Source organism: Crocodylus porosus, unplaced genomic scaffold (assembly GCF_001723895.1).
Source record: "Crocodylus porosus isolate Cpor-Errol unplaced genomic scaffold, CroPor_comp1, whole genome shotgun sequence".
NCBI lineage: Eukaryota > Metazoa > Chordata > Crocodylia > Crocodylidae > Crocodylus > Crocodylus porosus.
The window spans coordinates 10,825,769-10,845,981 of NW_017728942.1; the positions used below are offsets into that span (position 1 = coordinate 10,825,769).

A 20,213-nucleotide genomic window follows, 5' to 3' on the forward strand; every position below is an offset into this window, starting at 1 on the left:
GGATGGGTGCGGGGCAGCTCCAGAATGTGCCCTACTGCAGAGATCCCAGAAGTATATTGTCCAGCCCCCTCCCACCTACCCAGGAGATTCATTTTGCTCCAAACTTGCATGTTTGAATCTTCCCCTTCCCATGTCTATGCACGTGTGACTCCCTGCTGCCTTGCAGGGTGCCATCTCGGAGAAGCTGACCTACTCTTGCCCCTACTGTGAAGCTGCCTTCACGTCCAAAACCCAGTTGGAGAAGCACCGGCTATGGAACCACTTGGATCGGCCAGTCCCGGCCTGCAAAGCTGAAAACAAAGTGCAGAAGTCTCTCAGCAAGAGCAGTGGCAAAAAAAGGTACCGGCCGCGTGGTGTAGCTTCTGGGCCGTAGTTTTAGGGGAAGGCTGAGGAGAGAGAAAGGGAGATGCCCCCAGTTCCCTTCCTGCTGGGTTGGCAAAGGCATCGGAAACATTGGTTTGTGGACTCCACTTTCAACGAGCCCTCTATGCTTTGCCCTAGACCTGCTGAGAGCTCAGATTCCCCAACCATCCATCCCAAACAGGCAAAGATGGAGAAGGCGGCTGCCCGGGAGCCCCCTGAAAACGGCGAGTGTTTGGTGGCGGGCCGCGGGAGCAAGGAGTTCCAGATCGTGGCGGCGGAAGCGGTGGCTGCAGCCACCCCGACGGGCAAGTCTTCGAGCTGCAAGGACCCCAAGCAGCAGGGAGGTCAGGCAGCCCTCCAGGAGGAGGACCCCGAGAGGATGAAGCACAGTAAGAGTAGAGCCCAGGGCTACTTAGCTTCATGCACCCAGAGATGGGGGGGTTGTGCACAGGTGCAGAGCAAATGTCTCGTCTCCATTAGTCCAGCGTCAATGGACAATAACCTCACTGAACCCCAGAAAAATCATTCTGGAGGGCTCAAAGAGCAGAACCGAGTAGACTTCCCCACCCCAGCTGCTATTTTGTGGGGGGTAAAGTGCCCTGAAGCAGAGCAGCTGAAGGGATGCCCTTCCATTGCCGCTTCATCCCAGGAGGGTAGACGCATTCAGAGGGGAGCAGGGAGGCCAGTTCCTTCCTGCCCACTTCCTGCCACAGGCTCCGCACTCTGCCTGTGCTTCACTGCGCTCTTGCAATATAGTTATTTGACCAAATTTCTGTCTCTGTTTCTCTCTCTCGAGTCAGGAAGGAAACAGAAAACCCCTAAGAAATTTACCGGGGAGCAACCGTCCATCTCAGGGACGTTTGGACTGAAAGGTAACAGTGGCACCTCCTCCCCAGCCCTGTGGCCCAGCTCCTGCGAACCCGGGTATGCATGATCCGTTCCTTCCCCAGGGAGCTGCCCTGAGAGGCATTTTTATGAGTTGATCTCATGATAAGATCTCAACTGCTGCCTGGGCTGGGATAATCCCCTCTGACTCAACATGCCAGTGTGGGGCAGTGGACCAGGCCCGAAGTGTGGGCTCGTGTGGCTGCCTCTCTGTTCCTAACTCCACCCCCAGATTCTCAAGCCCCCTCGAGCTGCCTTCTTCAGGTGCCAGCAGGTAGTTGTCAGGTCACCAGTGGAACAAAAAAGTCTGGTTTACAAATCATCAGGCCCGGAGATTAAAGAGTATTTCAGGCCTTTGTGCTCGCAAACGCACATTTCCCATCGCACATGCGCTGTTCCTAGATGGAGTTCTCCCAGCAGGTCTCGTGCAAAAATACCCTGCAAATTCTTGCACAAAAAATGCTCGTGCCTCTCCAGCCTAAGATCCCGGACCAGAGCGTGCTTTTTGGCTTGTCTGCATTTCAGAGCTGTTGCTGCTATAGTTGCATCAGAGATGTCCCATGGGGCCTCCCTGAATGCTGTCAGCCCAGCTGGGAGAAGCCCTTTCCTGTCAACACAGCTGTTTCCAACTGCGCGTTTTGCTTGCTTAGCCACACCAACAAGGGGATGCTGATATAGCTCCGCTGGCAAAACTTATGAGTACCAGTCAGACCTCGGTGCCAACAGATCTTGCTGCCCTCGTGTTTGCCCCTGCTGCGTATTTATTCCAGCACCTCCTGTTTCTGGGCTGGCAGGTCAGCCTGCTAACTGCATGCACTGGGGTGGTTTCTGCATGCTCCCAATCGAGGGGCATCCCATGGTGCTGCTGCTTTTCTTGTGACGACACTGGGGCCATGCCTTCGAGCCTTTGGCCCCCTGCCATGCATGGAGCATGATCTCATCCGGCTCCCTTTCCTTGGGGGATTTGGACCTAAAAGCCTCCCCCACAGAGCTTCAGTGATGGGAGAGCAGAGAAAAGCCACTCGGAGTGATCTGAGCAGTGAACCAGATGGGGGGGGGAGAATACAAGCATGACCAGGGAGGAAGGTGAACTGCACCCCTTTCCCTCTGCCCGTGTGTGCAAGCAGGTTGCTGCCTGCTGATCCCTTTTCCACCCAGAGCAAAGTGGGATCTGTGTCTGGCACTCGCCCTCTCCCAGTCCCGCCATCTCATAGCACCAGTGCCTGGGACCAGAAAGGGCTGGGGGCTCCCTGGATAGCACAGCCCAGAACGGCAGGCTGCCCTTGGCTTGGGTTCTTGGAGGAAACATCGCTCCAATACCTGATGCTTCTCAAGCTGCATCCTCGTTCAAGTTCGTTTGCGCTCCAGGAAGATGCTTCCCCAGCCTTCCCCCGTCATGATCAAGAGCTCCTCCTTGCTGACTCAAAGCCTTGCCCTGAAGTGGCACGCCCTACCGTCAGCTTCTGGGGTGCTTGTGCCTGTGGGTGACAGGGCTTTTGCCCAGGAAATGATGCTTGCTCAGATTACTTTCTCTCCAACAGCTTCTCTCCAGTCCCGCTGTTGTAAACCGGGCACCGCTCCAAGTTCATCCTCCTGTGTTTTAAAAGCGCCCTCTCCCTCTTCAGGCCTCATAAAAGCCGAGGACAAAGCAAAAGCACATCGAGCCAAGAAGCTGGAGGGCAGCAGCAGCATGGATGAGCTGAAAAAGAAACCTCCAGGAGGCGGGAAAAAGGAGGCGGCTCCGCACTTTCCAACAGGTCAGGCCCATGGGAAATGTGCCAAGCCCAGGCGTGCGAGGATTCCCCGCTGCATGGAAACTGGGTCAAACAGAGGCCCGTCTTTCCACTGGAAAGGCCCTTGCTGAAGTCAGTGAGATGGTGGCCTGAGCAAGAAGTGAGGGGGCATGAAATCATAGATAAGTGGGGCTGGAAGGGAGGCAACATCTAGTCCAACCCCTGCCCGAGGTAGGATCAGCCCTATCAAAACCATCCTATATAAATCCATGCTCTAACCTCTTAGCAAAACTACCAGCAGCCCTGACAACTCAAGACATCACGCCCCAACCCGCCATAAGTAAAAGGCGGACCACTGCAGCCAACATCCTGCTGCTGCAAAAGGTTATTAATATATGCTCAAGAGATCCTAGGCAGGGGGCCATGCCCCCTGCTACAGAGGAAGGCAACACTCCCCCCCCCCCCAAATCCATCCCAATCTGACCATGAGGTAAAATTCCTCTGTGACTCCAGAATATGGTAATCAGTGATCCTAAGTGTGGGGGCAAGCCCGCTGGCCAGGAACCTCCGGCTTTAAGTCCCAGCAGGAGCATTGGCACAGCCCAGTCTCCATTCCCACCCTGGGCTGCAGCCAACACTCAGTGTCCCCAAGGGAGGCTTAAAACCCCCTGACACATGTAGCAGCAAGGGGGTGGGGGAGGGTGGGACCATCCCCACCTGCAGATGTTCTCTGCTTGTTGCATGGTTGAAACACAGAAGTATTTAAACCCTTCAGAGCAGCTCTGGGCTCTGCTTGTGGACAGGCATCTCTGATGAGCTGTGGATGGTTAGATCAAGCAAGGGGGAAAAGTCCTCAGCAGACCTCATGGGGGAGAAAGAAGGGCTCATGTAGTGCTCTCTTCCCTGATGGTGAAGCAGCTACCGATTCTCTCCTTCCCTTGGAGAGAATTGTCCCTTGGACAATTTAGAACAGCCCTGAAACTTGGGGTTTTTTGCATGAGAGATTTTGCCTCTGTCCATGCCTCCCAACCCTCCATGTTTTCTTCAGGCTCTGAGCTCTGGGAGGGCTGGTCTCTGCCTCTCTAGGGCCAGGCTCTCGGCCCTCATTCTCCGTTTCTTCCCCTTGCAGTAAGCCCCGAGGAGCAGTGGCAACGGGAGATCAATGAGAAGGGAGAAGTTGCCTGCCCCACCTGTGGCGTCATAACAAGGAAAACCATCGTGGGCCTCAAAAAGCACATGGATGTCTGTCAGAAAGTAGGAGCCTGTCGTGGTTGTTTGCTTTTGCGGTGAGGGGGGCCAGGTTTGCGCACACCAGGAGTAACGTAACGGTGCTCCTGGACGACCTCAGGCTGCGGACACCTGAATATTTTCTGCTGGTTTGGAGGGAGCTGGCTTTTCCCCCTCTTCCCGGCTGCTAAATGAATTGGTTTTGGAGCCCAACAGGGCCGTCTGTCACATCCTGCACAACCCAGGGGTGTATAATCTCACCATGTGAGCTGCTTCTATCAAGCCAGGTTGCCTTGTGTTTGAATGCAAGCCCATCCCAGAGAGAAACACCCAGGCTAGGCACATTCCTTAGGCCTTTCGGAAAGCTGTAGGTCAGTAATGGCCCAGTGATAAATGGTCTCCCTGCTGCACCACCATCCATCTTATGTCCTCATCAGTCACCCAGCGTACTACAAAGAAAGTACCTCTCCTAGAACAGCAACATAGGATCGATGCCTCCTGCCGTGGCATTAGTGTCTCAGCTTTGATTCCACATTCATTTCCCATAAATGCCACCTCTGCCTCGCATCAGCCTTTGTGAGGAGCAGGAGACCATTAGCCTGATAGTGGGTGACACCCGGCTCCATCAAAGCCCATTGCAATGCTCACATTGACTTCCACACAGCCAGGCTTTTGCCTGTTGGCTCTTAAATACATGGCAGGCTTTCTGAACACCATTGTAGGCCAGCGGGGAAAGCCAAAGGGTTGTGGGACCTACCAGCCTGCATGGGGTTCAAATCTCCTTGAGCGTGGCAATGCCAGTCTGTTGCAGGGGAACAGGCAGAGAAGGTATCCAGACCCATTGATCAGGGAAGCTAAAGGATACTGGCACCTTGGGGCAGTGCAGAGCAGGATCTAATCTGGCTGAGCTGCGGCATCATTTTGCAAGTGGTTTCTGATCCCAGGAAAAATTCCCCCAAGGAAATTCTAGCCCCAGCTTTGTACTGCCTCAGTCCTGGCCAGCTGCTCCTCAGCTGTAAATCAGGATTGCTGTCGATTGCCAGTAGCCCCGAGAGTCTGGGATGGCAACCGGGCATTGCAAGGAGCACAAGAGGCCTTTAGTCAGCCTTACAGCTGCATGCCGGGAAGGAAGGCTAGGGTCTTGTCCCCGGAAACCACCCACCCCCCCAGCATGAGAGGTGATCCCAGTCAACTCCAATGAGGCAGCGATGCCAGCCTTTGCGGGCCCTGCCAGGGAAATGATAAAACTGCGCAGGATGAAGCAGGACTCAGAGGAGTCACGAGGCAGCAGCATCCAGGTGAACCTGAAACGAGCAGGTCGTCTCTTGTGGGGGCCGGATAGAAATGTGCCATTTTTAGCATCGCTCACTTGGGGAAAGCCTGCCTCGGCTGAAATTAAAGGCCCTGCGTGTCTTTATGGTGATGTTCTTTAGTTCCTGGAGCAAGGTTAGCCAGGCAGAGGCCAGGAACAAGAGAGTGCCTCCCAGGGGGTAGCTATGAGGTTTTTTTTATTCACTTCCCCAGAGGTAACTAAGTAGAGGATGAGTTTTTGGAACATCCAGTTCATCTCCTATTAGCAGGGTAGTTTCCAGCTAAAATTAAGAAGAAAAAAACAGCTGGGCTGGCAGCAGGTACAGCTAGACTAAGCTCCCCTTGAAGCAACAAATGAGTGCAGTAGGACATGCATCGACTTTCTGTCTCTAGACTTCATGTGTCTCAGTCCTCTGCACTGAGCGCATCTCCCCTGTGCCCATACATCTGGATATTCCCTCAGCTGAAGTCAGTCTTGGCTTTATCACTTTGTAAAGTAGAATTGTGCTTTTTTCATGCATCCGTTCAGAGGTTGCGTGGAGCAGAGAGGCAGAAGTGAAACAGCAAGGTCACGTTTGGAGGGGAACACCCTGCCATGGAGAGCTCTGTGACGCCAGCCGGTGCTTCTTCAGTGTAGGACAGTCCCCTCCTGCAGGGCACACCTCAGTCCAGCGTGTGACTGATACTTGCAAGATCCGCTCCGCGACTAGTAGATTATGGGTTTATATCCCTCTGCCGGGCAGAACTAAAACCCCAGGTCTAAGTGCTCCTGACCTCAGAAATCCATATCTGAAACCCATGTCTGCAGTTTGGAGCATGCAAGTTTGACATCTGCATCAGCCCCTTAGAGAAAGAGGCTCAGCATGCATGCTCAGACTGAAGGCTGAGGCCAGAGATTGGGATCCCAGTGTCCGATTTAAGGACTTGGCTGTTTAGTAGCCTGCAAAGTCCCATTGCCTGGTGCTCCATGGAATAGTCTCTGCTGGGTTAAGCCAGGACAGCAGCATGTGGAAGTACCGTTGCCCACAGGGTGACCCTCATTTCATTTGTTCAGCTGCAGGATGCCTTGAAATGTCAGCACTGCAAGAAGCAGTTCAAGTCCAAAGCTGGCCTGAATTACCACACCATGGCAGAGCATGGCAACAAGGTAAGAGTGCTTGGAGCTGTTGATCTGCTCGTCTCACTCTTTGTCTCGCTCTCTGGAAAGACACAGGTGAAGAAGACGAATAAACCAGCAGTTCCCGTAATTATTGTAATTTTTTTTTCGCCTGGCTAATTCAGTGCTCATGGAACCAGGGGGCTCAGAGCACTGATCTTGTAGCCTCCCACACACCGCTCTCGACATGCACATCAGCAGCGTGCCCTGCTTACCCTGTAGTGACCCTCTCCTGAGCAAAGACCACCAGTCCTAAGCACACACATGCAGTGAATATACACATATGCAATATGGACACCCTGGAATCAGCAAATCCAGGGTGAGCAGAAAAGATACTAAAGTCCCAGATTGTGGAATATTCGATAAGCCAAGGTTTTTCTAAGCGGCTAAACTCTGCTTGCAGAAACCATGGGAAATGGGTACTTGTTTGCAAGAAATAGTTCAGTAGTTATCTACTAGCCACGGTGTAGTGGTGTTTGCATGTGTGAGCTGTGCATGCGAACGCATCCGTGCACAAAAACCTGGCAGCCGGCGATGTAGAGGCTATCCTTCTAGATCTGGTCTTGTGTTTTTGAGGGACCGGGACAAAACGCAACCCTGTTTGATACACATCCTGAGTTTCCCATTTCCAACTTGCCTTTTCACTGTGAATCTGTCTCCTGGGCTCTATTGTAATTGCTGATGTTTTTTTCATGAACTGACTGCAGATGGATTTACACATGGTAAGGGCATGGCCACATTAGGCTTTCAATGGCCAGGGCATCTGTGCGTGCGTTAAAGCCATAGCAAATCCAGCCCTTGAGACAACCTGGTAAGAGTTTATACAGGCAGAGACTTGGTACGCCACTCCGGGCACAGAGCACATGAGTGAATGGTTGACTCTGTTGCTTCTGTTACTTCCTTGTTTCCAGCCTCTTCCCGTGGAAATCGCTGGACTGGGTGAACAGGAAGAGCGGGAAAGGCTGAGGAAAGTGCTAAAGCAGATGGGGAAACTGAAATGCCCCAATGAGGTATAAGAACAATTCCTGTTTATCGTTCTGGGAAAGGATGAAAGGAACAGAGAGCTGCCAGGGAACTAGAGACCCACCTGCAGAGGGGCACCGATCCTGCAGCAAGCACCCCCTGCTTGCTTAGAGCGACTACCTCCCAGCTCAGCCCTCCCTGTGTTACGTTCGCTCTCTGAGAATATTCCACTGAATTGCTTGCAGACAGAAACATTCAGGGACCCGGGGAGCATTGGTGTGAGCCCTGAGACAGGCAGTTCCCAGCTTGGAAACTCAGCTGTCAGGCCCAGAAAGCTGAATGCCATCCAGCCAAGAGGCACATGGTGCTGCATGGCCCTCCAGGGCCTGCGCAAGCTCTCAAAACTCTGGGCAAGCCACTCGTGAGCAAGCAACAGGCTGGGAATTATTCCCTCAGTCGACTCAGTGAGTAGCCTCAAAACCGGGCTGTTGGCAGGCAAGTCGCAAATGGGTAAAGGGTGAAACCAGGGATGCAAATGATTTGCTGTGAACTGTACAACTGGGCCTGCATGCTGGAGTCTCGTTGCTCCAAGCAGTGCCCTTCGTCGTCCTCTGTATTTCTAAGAAGCCTCCTGTCCTGGCTTGGAAGCCCTTTGGACAGCAGTAACCGGCCTCCTCCCTTGCTTTTCCCCTGGGCTTGATGGGCAGGGGCAGGGTAGGGCTGACCTGACCCCCAGGCTCCTCATGGCTCCTTGGCAGGTTCAGCTGGTAATGGGAGGTGGAGGGTAGCAGCCACTCTGCCCCTAGGGATCACACAGGCAGTTAGGAAGCTCTGCTCACATCCCAGGGCACTGAGCATCCTCGGAGGGGCGGGGTCCGCGGAGCTGGCTCACAATGAAGGACGTGGGGAGCAGCCTCCGAGGCTCGCGGGTAAGTGGGCTCAGGAAGCTTCTGCTGCCCTGGGCTTCGCAGCTCCTCCGCGAGCCAGCTGGGGAGGCTCCGAGTGCATAACATGAGGGCGCCCAGGAAAAACGGTGTGTTCCTCCTCGAGACGCCCAGCCGGCTGCACTGGGGCGGGTTCAACCTGTGTGCCTGCGTATCCGGCGATGCCACCGCCTAACCCTCTGCGCGCTCCTTCTCCCCAGGGTTGCACAGCCAACTTCTCCAGCCTGATGGGCTACCAGTACCACCAGAAACGCTGCGGGAAGCAGCCTGCTGAAGTAGAGAAGCCCGTGTTCACCTGCCCTCACTGCGGGAAGAAGTATAAATCAAAGGCCGGCCATGACTACCACCTCCGGTCGGAGCACCCATCTTCGGTGAGACCTGGCCTCTCGGGGCATGCAGTGCTGTTGGTTGAGGCCTATGGGTGCTGCCAGGCTCTGGAGCTCTTGCTGGGAGTTTCTGCTGTGGGCTGAAATCTCCTTGTTGCCTTGGATGCTGTCTGGGTATCTTGAAAGGAAGGGGACTACAGAAGCAGCTGGGTGCAATTCCCAAACTCAAACCCACCAGGGCAAGACCATTCGTCTGCAACTGGCATTGTGGTCAGTTGTCCGTGCCAGCCCCCCAGGGAAGGGACTTCCCTGCACCAGTTATAAAAGCCCTTCCTTTTCTCCTCACTCCTTGCTTTCCCCACTCCCTTTCCTAACCCTCTCTATGCTGCAGCCCCCTGAGGAGCCAGCAGTGAAACCCGAGGCCAACCCAGTAGAAGATTTTGAGAGGACTCCGAGCGGTAGGATCCGGCGCACATCGGCCCAGGTGGCCGTCTTCCACCTCCAGGAGATAGCCGAAGACGAGCTGGCAAAGGACTGGACCAAGCGGAGGATGAAGGACGACCTGGTGCCTGAGACAAAGCGAGTAAGAGTCCCTTATTTCTTATGCCCATGGAGCTTTGACTGTGGTGGGGGGACAAGGGATGTCGTAGTTGTGATGATCCAGAAATTATGCAAGAGGCAAGGATCTTTTTCCTAAGCCTTAAATGCTAGAGGCTGCCAGGGAGAGAGGAACAGTAGAAAAAACCCTGGTCAGACCCAGTTCACCCTCCCCTTCAGCATCTCCTCTTTGCCTCTTTGAGAGACAGGGCAGGATGGACCTAGGGTCTGACCCAGTACATGGCAGTTCTTGTGTCCTCTCTTTTGCTGGACCAATTATATTGCTGGATAAAGCTAGAGAAACTTTTGAATGCAAGTAGTCCTTCATCAGGTCCCTGCTGTGCCTGGCTTCTTGCAATCAGAGACCTGACAAGGAATATCTTGCATTCAAAACCTTCTCTAACTTTATCCCAATGATGTCTTCAGTCCAATAGAGGAGATCACCTTGAAAATCTTTGCATCCAACTTGGACTATAGCAGACAGCGCGGTGCCCCCCACCTTTGGAGCACAGAGGTCCTGGGAGCCTGCGTGCAAACACAGGTGCATCCTTCCCCCTTTATGTAGGGGCTGTGCAGATGCCCACTGGCCATGCCTCATCTTGCCCTCATGCCCTCTTTCCCAGAGCCCTTCTTGGCAGACCTAGCCGCTAACCTCAGCCTGGCACATGCTGTGAAAGGCTAGCATCATGTAAGGCATTGGAAGAGTTAACACCTCTGCCCTAGAAGCAGATGTTATGACGGAAGTTTTCCCAAATTGGCCCCATCCTGTGGCCAAATGCATCTCCATGTCCAGCAGATCATTACAGGTGCTGGAGGGAGCTGGCAGTCAAGGACAGTCTGGTTCCAGCATCATCCTCACTATACAGCCAGAGGGCACTGGGGTCCCAGTGGTGACCTGCTTCCTTCCTATTGCTGGGAGATGCTTCCTAGCCAGCGTCCCTGGAGATGGAAAGGACTCGCTGCAGGCTCCCAGCCATGGCTGACGCCTGAGCCCTGGCCACCCGGCTCCTAGGGAGAACAGCAGCTCTGACATGAAAAAGCTGTGTGTTTTCATCTTTCAAGGTGGGAGCTGGACCCTCTGAGCCTTGGAGCACACATGCCCCAGTGCTGCAGGGCCTGAGCAGCGAGCTGCATTTCCCAGGCCACTCTGCCATGCTCCACGAACTGAAAAGGAAGATGCAGTTGAATCCAGGAGCACATCCCAGGGTGCAGAGGAGGTGCTGCCTTGCTGGTCTCCTGCACTAAAGAGAGCCCAGGATGGCATGGCACAGCAGACACCCAAAGCCAACTGCAGGCCTTATCTGAGTGCAAAAGAAAGAGAGAAGCAACTCTTCAACATGCCCTTTGGGGCAGCCAGCACATCCAGTCTGTGCTTTGCCAGCTGCCCCACTAGTGCCAAGGGCAATCGTCTGTTCCCCAAGCAGAATAAACCAGGCTGACACAGGGATTTGGGGCTGCTACAGCTGGGCCGTTTGGGGGCTGATTTGTTTTCATCCCAGGCTCCCAACCAGCTCACGGAGAAGCAGGCCAGAGGGTGAGACCCTGTTCTGGTCCAGCCTGGTGGGGGAGAGGGTAATTTGGAAGGAAAGGAGCCAAGCAAACCCAGCCGTGTGTCTCGAGTTAGCAAAGCTGCTGTCAGAAGAAGGACTGCCCACCTTTTTACTATGTCAGACTGGTTTGATGCATGGGAATAGACTCTGTGAAAAGCCAAGCTGTCAAGGGAACGAAGCAGCATTGGCAGCATGTGCGCGTACAAAAGGCTAGCCATTTGTCTCTGCCACATTGGCTGTACTTACAAGCTGGGGAGACAGCCACCCCTGATTACGGGCACCCTTCTGGGTGAGCTGCCCCTCTGGCTTCTGGAGATCGAGGCCCTTTGGTTTTGAAGCCCAGCATCTGCATTTCAGCCCCTTTAATCCTCTTTTAGGCAAAGTCTTAGATAGAAGTGGCTGTCCTGCAAGAGGTTGACCTCAAGAGTTGTGGCTAGGGACTGGGTTTGCACAGGTCTGTTGCCTGAGGAAAGACCTGGGGTTCTTCATGGGGAAGAAACAAATATATATGGATGATATATAGGGCATTTTGTGTGTGTGCTTGTGTGGCTGCCAGAGACACTCTCAGGTGACTTTCCCAGCATTTTAGCCAACACAACAGCACGGGAGCAGACTGTTCTTGCTGGCAATGATGCAGTGCAGCCCCTTCATCCGTGCACCCACCACATCGAGCGCTTTCTGGTATCCAGATGAGGCTTGTGTCTTCATCCCAGTCTCTGTGGGCCTCCGGGTGTGTCAGGAACATGCTTCACTCCCCCTGCGTGAGGACTGCGTTCTCTGCCGCTCCAGGCTCTGGTGTGGCAGGCAACACACCGCCACATTTCAGAGGAGGGTGACCCTGCAAGGCAAAAGGAATCGCCTCCAAAGGGATGAGATCTCCAGTTCAGGGCTCCCTTCCTTCTGCACAACCATCCTACTTGGCAGCAACAGACGTGGGAGAAGAAAACCCCACAGCACAGGCCCTGGTGTGCCACTGGTCCCAGACTTGATGAGCCTGGTCTCAGGCAAGGACTCTGCCCTCTGAGCCCTGCCTCCCTCAGGTCTCTCTCGCACCATTTAGGGAACCGCTCTGTGGCTCTGGTTCCAGTTTCCATTAATGGGCGGGTGAAGATACAGCTGAGCCACGTTCCCTGAGTGACGCTCGCCTTGCCGTCTGGATGTCTTGCCTAAGGAGTGGCACCGAAGAGTGGGAGGGAGCCGCACAGCCCTAGCATTGGATGGGAAACCCCTTTTCCACTCCTGGAACTGGATTTTTGATCCCTAGCTCACATGTGAAATGAGTCTGCGGGTCCTATCCTGCCTCTTGTGAGCATCTCTTTGCTCCATCAGCCGTCACAAAGGACCGGAGAGCAAATGAATCCCACAGAGCAAAGCTGAAAGGCATTAGCAGAGCCGGTCCAACAGCACGTAGAGCCCCTTGCTTTCCTTGCTGTGTCTCCATCTTTATGGACAGCGCCTTTGTTCTGGGTCAGGCTGTGGGACCGCTTGGCCTTTGAGGGTTGGCCTGGATCATTAGGAGGTGAGGCTGCATAGCTGGATGCTGAGTTTGGATCTTTAAACCAACCACATCTGGGGACAATAAAGCTGGATCAAGACTAGCTCCAAGACCTTGCAGCTCAGTGATATGGCTCAAACATCCTAGCAGTCTAGGAGTTAAGCTGAGACTCTCCAGCTGCTACCATGAGTAAGCCATTCTGGATTTGCACCCGGGTCTCCCCAGATTAATTGTCTTTGCTGCAGTGTGGGCGATCAGAGAGCCTCAGTCACTTGGGAAGCTGGCTTGATTAGGGATTTGTTGGGTCAGTCCGGGGTGAAGCACCTGGTTTCCATTTATTGCAGTGTGTTTTGGGGCAGGGGAGCTATTGGGGGAGAGAGGCCTGAAATATGAAAACTAATTAAATCTGATTGTCGGTCAGAAAAGCCTTCCCACTTGCCACCGCTGTGCAGGGCCCTCAAAGGCCTGGACCTGTGCCAAGCACCATGGGAGTCACTTAACAACTTGGCCACGAGGATCTTTCACTTCCAGCAAATACATGGAAAAAAGTCAACTTTTCCATGCCCGAGGCTGCTGCCGAACAGAGATGCGGAGCCGAGGCTAGCGTTCCCAGTGCCGCGGCCCACGAGGAAGCTACAGGATCCATATGTGTTGGTGAAGTGCCCCTTCTGGGAGCGTCGAGAGTGGGTTTCCACGGACCAGAATGACAGAACCTGAATCTCAGAGCATTACCCTGCTCCAGAGCTTGGCTGCTGGGACTACATCTGGTTACTGTCACGATTCGTTTGTGTTATGGACTGATTTGAGTTTTCATTAAGAAAGGGATCAAAGGCTCTGACTGATGCCTTTGCAGGAGCATCGCACTCCTCCCGTTAGAGCTGAGTCCGGCAGGTGCCTTAGAGGGTCCATCCTGACACAGGGCTCTTTCACCTTCTGGCTCGGTTTGACTGAGAAGAAAAGGTCTGTGTTTGGGGACACAGCTCCAGGCTGCCCAAGGTCACCTGAACCGCACAGGACACAGGTATCCTCATCTCTAAGTGCCTGTTCAGAAGCACAGAACGACATCAGATGAAGGCAGGTCTCGTCCCAACGCGGTGAGAAGACTGATTGAGAGCTTATCAGCAGGTGCATCTACACAAGACGCTTACTGCGCATTAACCTAATAACACTGCGCGGTAGTTAAAAACCGCGCTAATAGCCCACTGCGCAGTGTTATTAGGCTAATGTGCAGTAAGCATCACAGAATAACTGCGCTGGCGCTACTGTGCAGTAACTGTAGTTGCTGAGCATTTAATTAGTATTTTATTAAGCAAGTACTAAACTAAACGTGCAGTAACTAAGGCACATTAATGAACATGTAGATGTGCCCAGCATGTTGAAGAGTCCCGGACTAGAGTGCTAGCTCCATTGGCCAGCCAAGGCCTTGACTCCTTGGGGGCAGCTATGTGAAACACCTTCTTCTTGTGCCTCTGGGCAAACACAATTCATTTTTGCATTGTAACGCATGGGGATAGTGGGCTGGACTCTTGCGTTCAGCCTGAATCTTCAGAGCAGCACCGTTCCCCCTGTAGAAATGGATATGCCAAGGCATCAGCAATGCAGATGGCTCCTGGTGTCCCTTGGTGCACACGGGTGCCACGCCGCAACAGGCCAAGCCATTGTGGAGTTGTATAGATGCTTTCCTGACAACTGAGCCTAGCATTTGCATGTGCCAGCAAAGGGGCACAAACACTGTCCCTCCACGCGATGGGCTGTGCAGCACCGGACATACAGAAATGGAGTTCACGGGGAGGTCTGCTGGAAGGCCTGGCTCGTTCTGCTAGACCTTGAGGTTATTAGCACAGCCATAATTAAAAGCACTTGGAGTGAGAGCCCTTGCCAAAAGCAGAGAGAGACGCACAAGAGTCTTTCATTGTTTAATGGGATATTCCCTCTAATAGGTGGACGGGAGGCCCACAACCTCTCGGGCATTGGCTTTCACGGCCTTTTCCCATAACACTGTCATTTATTCTTTCTTCAGTTTGGAGAGACAGCGGTTGCACATGCAGGACCTGATCCTTTCCCCTGCTGAAGTGAAGGAGAGAAAGATAGATCAGGCTCCTGTCATCCAAAAAAAAGAGCACTGAGGGCACTAGCTGGAGAGAGGAGCCAGGCAGACGGCTTTATGCCCACTTTTCTGGCCTGCCCCTTACCCAGCTCCACTTCTGTCCTGTCCCTGGTCCTTCATGCTGGCTTGCATTCAGCATCTTCCATGGTGCAAGTGGAGTCCCTACAAGGACTTGGCCATGCCAAGCTCATTTTTCAGCCCTGATTCACCTCTCCGGCGGGTAAGGGGGTGAGACCCTTTCAGAGGCATTGAGGATGGATGGGCCCAGCCCCGCTAATCATATTCTGTTGTTCGGCAGCTCAATTACACCCGGCCGGGACTTCCCAAGTTAAATCCGAGACTGCTGGAGACCTGGAAAAATGAAGTGAAGGAGAAAGGACACATCAACTGTCCCAACGATGTAAGGACATTTCTGTATCTCCCCCGGGCGGGGGGCAGCGGAGGGGAGGGATCTCAGCAAGGAGATCACTGCTCCTTGCTTGGATCTGGATTCAATCCTCTGCAGTAGAATCAGGCATCTTAAAGTTTTTTCCCAAGAACAGGCGCCCGGACTTGGCCGGCCACGGTGCTCCATGCATCACGCTCGTCGTGACAGTGATGGCATCGCTACCAGCCACAGGCCAAGGGGTGGCACTAGGGGTGGCTGTCGCAAGGGTCCCCTTGCTTTCAGCCACCTGTGATTTAAGGAAACCTGGGGTGATTTCCCAGTCTCTTTACTGGTCGCAATTCCAGTAACTGCTTGGGCCTTTTGCACACACAGAGAGCCCCGGTTTTATTGATTTGTTTATCTGATTTAATTTGCTCACAAATTTCTCCCCACTCCCCCAAAACAAGATGCATATATCTTGGGGATAGCACGCGTGTCCTTTAAATCTGTTTTAAGACGCCTGCTGTTCCCAAGGATGTGAACTGAGCCCCCCCACCTCCCTGCCACTGGGCCATTGATTTATAATCCGACACAAAACCTTGTTCATTGGCATTTGAAGACAGGGATGTTAGCGCCAGCTTGAGTGAGACGCGTTGGCTAATTAACACACGCTAGGCAAGGCTGATTCTCAGGGGTGATTATGCTGCTCCTGCAGTGATTAGCCTTTCTTCCGTGAGCTTCTGCCATGGCGCTGAGAGCTTCTGGATCCCAGTGGGGCCTCCTGATGGCGAGGAAATGTGCATTTGTCACGGAGACGTTGAGGGATACGTTTCTCCGGCCGGTGCAGGGGGATGCAGCCACATGACTCCCGTTAGCACTAATAGGAAACGTGTGGCCGGATCCCTGCGCGTGACATGGAAAATTAACCTCATGCTGATTAGGCGGTGCTGGCAATCAAACCCGGGCAGCCCCCCTGGGCATGGTGGAAACAGAGAGAGGCAAGGAACCAGGGAAGACCCGCTGCAACCCCCACTCTTTCTGTCTTTTGCAGTGCTGTGAAGCCATCTACTCCAGCGTCTCCGGCCTCAAGGCTCACCTGGCTAACTGCAACAAGGTAGGTCTGTGTGGGGGCAGAACTCGGCTTCCAGCAGTCTTGTCTGAAGCAGGGGATCCCATCTCTCAGCCTCCTCATAGCCCTGGCAGGGACAAGAGGGAGCCATTTAGAGGCTTTTCAATAGTCCAGCACTGGGCTTCAGCACCATTGAGACCTCCCTGAAACCCTGAGGGGTCCATAGTCCTTGTATTGGCCTGGTGGCTGGGGGAACTGCCCCACCATGTCAGTACAAGCTCCACGGCTTTAACAGAGCTGCCTTCCCCTCAGCACATGCCACCCCTCAAAGGGGTTTCACCCAGGCCACTACCATAGCCAAGGCGATCCTCACCATATAGGCTTGTCTGCACCATTGCATTGGACTAGGATGGAAACAGTGCCTGTAACCGTGCCCAAACCTGTGGCCTCCATTTGGAGATGCAGCGTGCATGAAGGGGCAGCCGAGTTGCGCAGACCTGCGGCCCGGTGCAGCGTGGTCCAGTGGTGATGGGGGCACTCCCTCAGTGTCCATCACAGTTACAGCAGTGAATGCCCAGAGCAGTTGGCACAAGGTAGCCAGCAGTTGCACACCAGTTTGGGTAGCACAGAGGCAGGGATTTTCAAAGGAGCCAGGACAGGGAGACACCTTGCACATGTTGACTCAAACCCCTCTGACCCTTTCACCCCTGTAGTCTATATAGTTGCATTCTAGGAGAGAGACAAAGCCAGAAATGGGCACAGAATGACATTAGCTGCCTGGGTCCTTATAAATGGTGCCACACTGGAGTTCAAATGCGAGTGCACTCTGGAGATAAAGCATTAATTTTTCCAGGTTAAATTAACTCCATAAGCACTGGCCCGTGGCAAGACGGGGACTCAGTGCAGCTCCGCTGAATTGGAAACCGAGAAAGAACTAGTAAAACTTTAAATCCTGAAGTGTTTCCAACTCTAAAGCACATGGAGCGGCGTTTCCAGAAGGCAGGCCTAGCGAGCCAACTATGCGCTCGGAGATTATTAAAAATATATCCAACTCTCTCCCCATCGGCGCAAGCTGGAACGCAGTCTCCTAATGAGATAATTTGGAAAATCGCATGCAGAAATCCTCATAACGAGTAGGATTTGCACAAAACAAACAAGCAGGCACGGGAGACTCAAGCTGTTGTTTGGCGAGATAGCAGAGCCTCCCAGCTTGCTAGGAAAGGGGCCCTCCGTGGAACGACGGGAAACCGGCGAGAGTGCCAGGGCCAGCGCTCCCTCCCAGTCATGCACGAGTTGTCTTTGGTGGCACACATGAGGAAAGGGATGTGCAAGTGGCCCTGTGACATCTCTAGTTAGCCATAGGAACGTGGGGCTAGAAAGGACCAGCCAGATCATTAATCCAGCTGTGCAGACACTGCAGAAGTGCCGAGTGGAGCTTATCCCAGCTGCAAAGCAACCCTTCACACGTGCTACGGACTTAGGGTCTCTCATGCAAAAAATCCCAAATCTGCAGAAGCAACCAGTGCAGTGGCAGTGACCACAGCTGTGATGCTTGGACTCTGCAAGCAGTGGCACCTGCATTGTGGAAATGCAGAGGCCAGGCCCAGCAGCCCTGACTCAGGAGCTGCTCCTGCTCCAGACAGCTGACAGGGAGCCTGTGCATCTATGCAGCATGAGGGAGAGCGGGATTCCTGCACGAGGCATTAGCCCAGCCTGCCTGCACTCTCAGCTGCTCGCTGCACAGTGCGGGACAGGACATGGGACGCGTATGCACCAGCTTGCAGATCCAGGCACACACGCTGCAGGAATGGCCACCGAGCACTTAGCTGCCTGGTTGGAGGGCAGTTTCTCCCACAAGCAGTATGCAAGTCTGCAGCCCCCACACTGCCCTTGTCTCCAGCCGTGACTTAAATGGACTAGCAGTCTGCCACCGTGGATGATCTGTTCCCAGCACATGCTGTAGGGCCACACTTAGGAAACCCAGGACACCAGGCTCAGTTTAGTTTTCTTCTAATTGATTGCAGAGGATATGAGCTGATAACTCCCAAGCCTGGAGCAGGTGCTGAGTCACTGCCCTGTTACTAGTAGAGATCAATGATCTCAGATTAGTTTGCATGATTATTTATTAAGCGCGACTCCAGGCTGCCTAGACTTGCCTGCGTAAAGACACAGCCGGTAAATGAGAGACCTGTCAGCCCCCAGATTTATGGCACAGTTAGGACCGGATTCCCACCAAGGACATACATCGCCCGCTGTATAAACCCCAGGTCAAGAGAGAACGTGTTAGCTCCCCGGTGCCAGTGGAGAGTAGACAACCCATTCATTTTCACAAGGGCTGTAATAATGGAAATGCAGCAGCCGAATCGCCTGTTCAACAATAGAAAGGCAAAATTAGAAAAGAACCATAGGTCATAAATTAGGAGAAATTTCAAATCCCAGCAGGCGTCTCCAACAATCACAGAATCTGCTGACAGCCACAAAATTGGGCCCTTAGCCGTCTTAAATTAAAAAAAAAAAAGAGTCCATGTTAATGTTATATTACCAGTGAGATTTGTAATGCACAAACTCCAGGAAATTCGCATTACAGCACCCGCAGAAACGATTGCTCATTCTCCCCCGGGCACATGTGCGGTAATGTGTCGTTGTAGAAAAGGGTTAACTTTTATGCCTGGATACGAGGGTACAATACAGCTGATTTATCGTTGCCGTGGGAACTGTAGCGATGAATTTCCTGGCTTTTATGCAATTAAAATCGGCACCATTGTGGAGGAGAATGCGGCTGCCTGTGTCAGCGCTCGCGAAGCCCTGTCTCCTGTGCATCTCCAGGGTTTTAAGCCTTTGGCATCACAATCCTGGATGTTTTTCATGGATCGGGCCCGTGATGCACGTGTGCATTTGCACACCTCAGGTGCAGGGATAATTGAACGCACCTGTGGCTAATGGAGCTGAAGCTTTACAGCTTCACTGTGGGTGCATTGGGCATTGGCTGTTCTGCCAAATGAGATATGCAAAGGTGCATGCCTTTGCACACATGCCTGAAATGTGCCCATCTCTTCTCTTTGGATATATGTCTCAAGAGATAGCAGCAGAGGGGCCAAATTGCATTGCAATGGGCTGGCCTTTTGAGTTAAGAGCCTCTGAAATCCTGCCAGTCCTTGCGTGCAGTATCTTAGGGCCATGTACACACTTGCCAGCCAAGTCTTTGAGCTGCTGATGCCCAGGGAGCTTCTGGGGACCTTTAGCTGGACGCAGAATAGGGACCCTCTTTCTGCTGAGGATGCCTCGAGCTTTCCAAAGGGTCCTCGTTTGGGTGGTGGGAGCTCTGCAGCCTCTTCCCGAGGGCCCACGGGAGATTGCTGCAGGGTACAGGAGCCTGCTGCCTGCCTTCCAGGGAGACCACTCCATGGGGAAGTACCGCTGCCTGCTGTGCCAGAAGGAGTTCAGCTCGGAGAGCGGAGTCAAGTACCATATCATCAAGACTCACTCAGAGGTGAGGAAACAGGGTGGGCTGCAGGGGACGGAGGCCTGTGAACCCACGTCTGTTCAAAGCGGCTGCAGGGGGGTAGAGAGGTGCGCGTCTACACGGGCAGGGCTTGAGGTGGGTGTGTGGGAAAGGAGAAGTGGGGGAGGAAGGAAAACCCCTGGCAGGAGGCGGTGGCCAGGAGGGTGCAGGCCCCTTAGCTGAGACCGATGCAATGCCCCGGGAAGGTCTCTAACCGCTTATCCTGTCTTCCTTCCTGCTCTGGGCACAGAACTGGTTCCGCACCTCTGCAGAGGCTTCCCGGAAAAAGAAGAGCAGGGAACAGATTTCTTCCAGCAACGAGGAGAAAAAGGAAAGCACAAATGGGAAGAAAAGAGGCAGAAAACCCAAGGAAAGGCCCCCAGAACCGTCCGCCAAGGGCAAAGAGAGCGCAGCAGCAAAGACTAATCACAAGAAACCCCCAGAGCCTTGGGAGAGCTCCAACTGCCGGCTTGGCACGGAGGAGAGGGGCCCCAAGCTGCCTGGCAGCCGGAAAGCAGGAGCCAGCAAGATGCCCGAGAAATAAGAGGTTCCCGGACTGTCTCCAAGGATTCGTTTACAACCCAGGGTAATGAGGCGGGGGCTGTGCCGGGTTTCCGT

At 53.6% G+C, this 20,213-nt stretch overlaps 1 protein-coding gene across 6 annotated transcripts in view; it reads left to right on the forward strand.

Annotated features, from left to right (window-relative positions):
* Positions 1–20,207, forward strand: part of ZNF512B (zinc finger protein 512B) — a 28,419-nt gene extending 8,212 nt beyond the window's left edge. For 2 of the 6 annotated variants that reach the window (XM_019548282.1, XM_019548283.1), the window contains exons 4-16: positions 167–339; positions 502–752; positions 1,164–1,235; positions 2,790–3,005; positions 4,111–4,235; positions 6,574–6,666; positions 7,587–7,685; positions 8,783–8,953; positions 9,300–9,491; positions 14,956–15,057; positions 16,076–16,138; positions 19,485–19,583; positions 19,846–20,207. In XM_019548282.1, coding sequence (XP_019403827.1) covers positions 167–339; positions 502–752; positions 1,164–1,235; positions 2,790–3,005; positions 4,111–4,235; positions 6,574–6,666; positions 7,587–7,685; positions 8,783–8,953; positions 9,300–9,491; positions 14,956–15,057; positions 16,076–16,138; positions 19,485–19,583; positions 19,846–20,139 — 1,950 coding nt within the window. In that variant the 3' untranslated portion in view covers positions 20,140–20,207. The remainder of the gene's footprint in view (positions 1–166; positions 340–501; positions 753–1,163; positions 1,236–2,789; positions 3,006–4,110; positions 4,236–6,573; positions 6,667–7,586; positions 7,686–8,782; positions 8,954–9,299; positions 9,492–14,955; positions 15,058–16,075; positions 16,139–19,484; positions 19,584–19,845) is intronic. The other 4 variants (XM_019548284.1, XM_019548286.1, XM_019548285.1 and 1 more) reach the window with 3 other exon arrangements.
* The last annotated feature ends 6 nt before the right edge of the window (positions 20,208–20,213 follow it).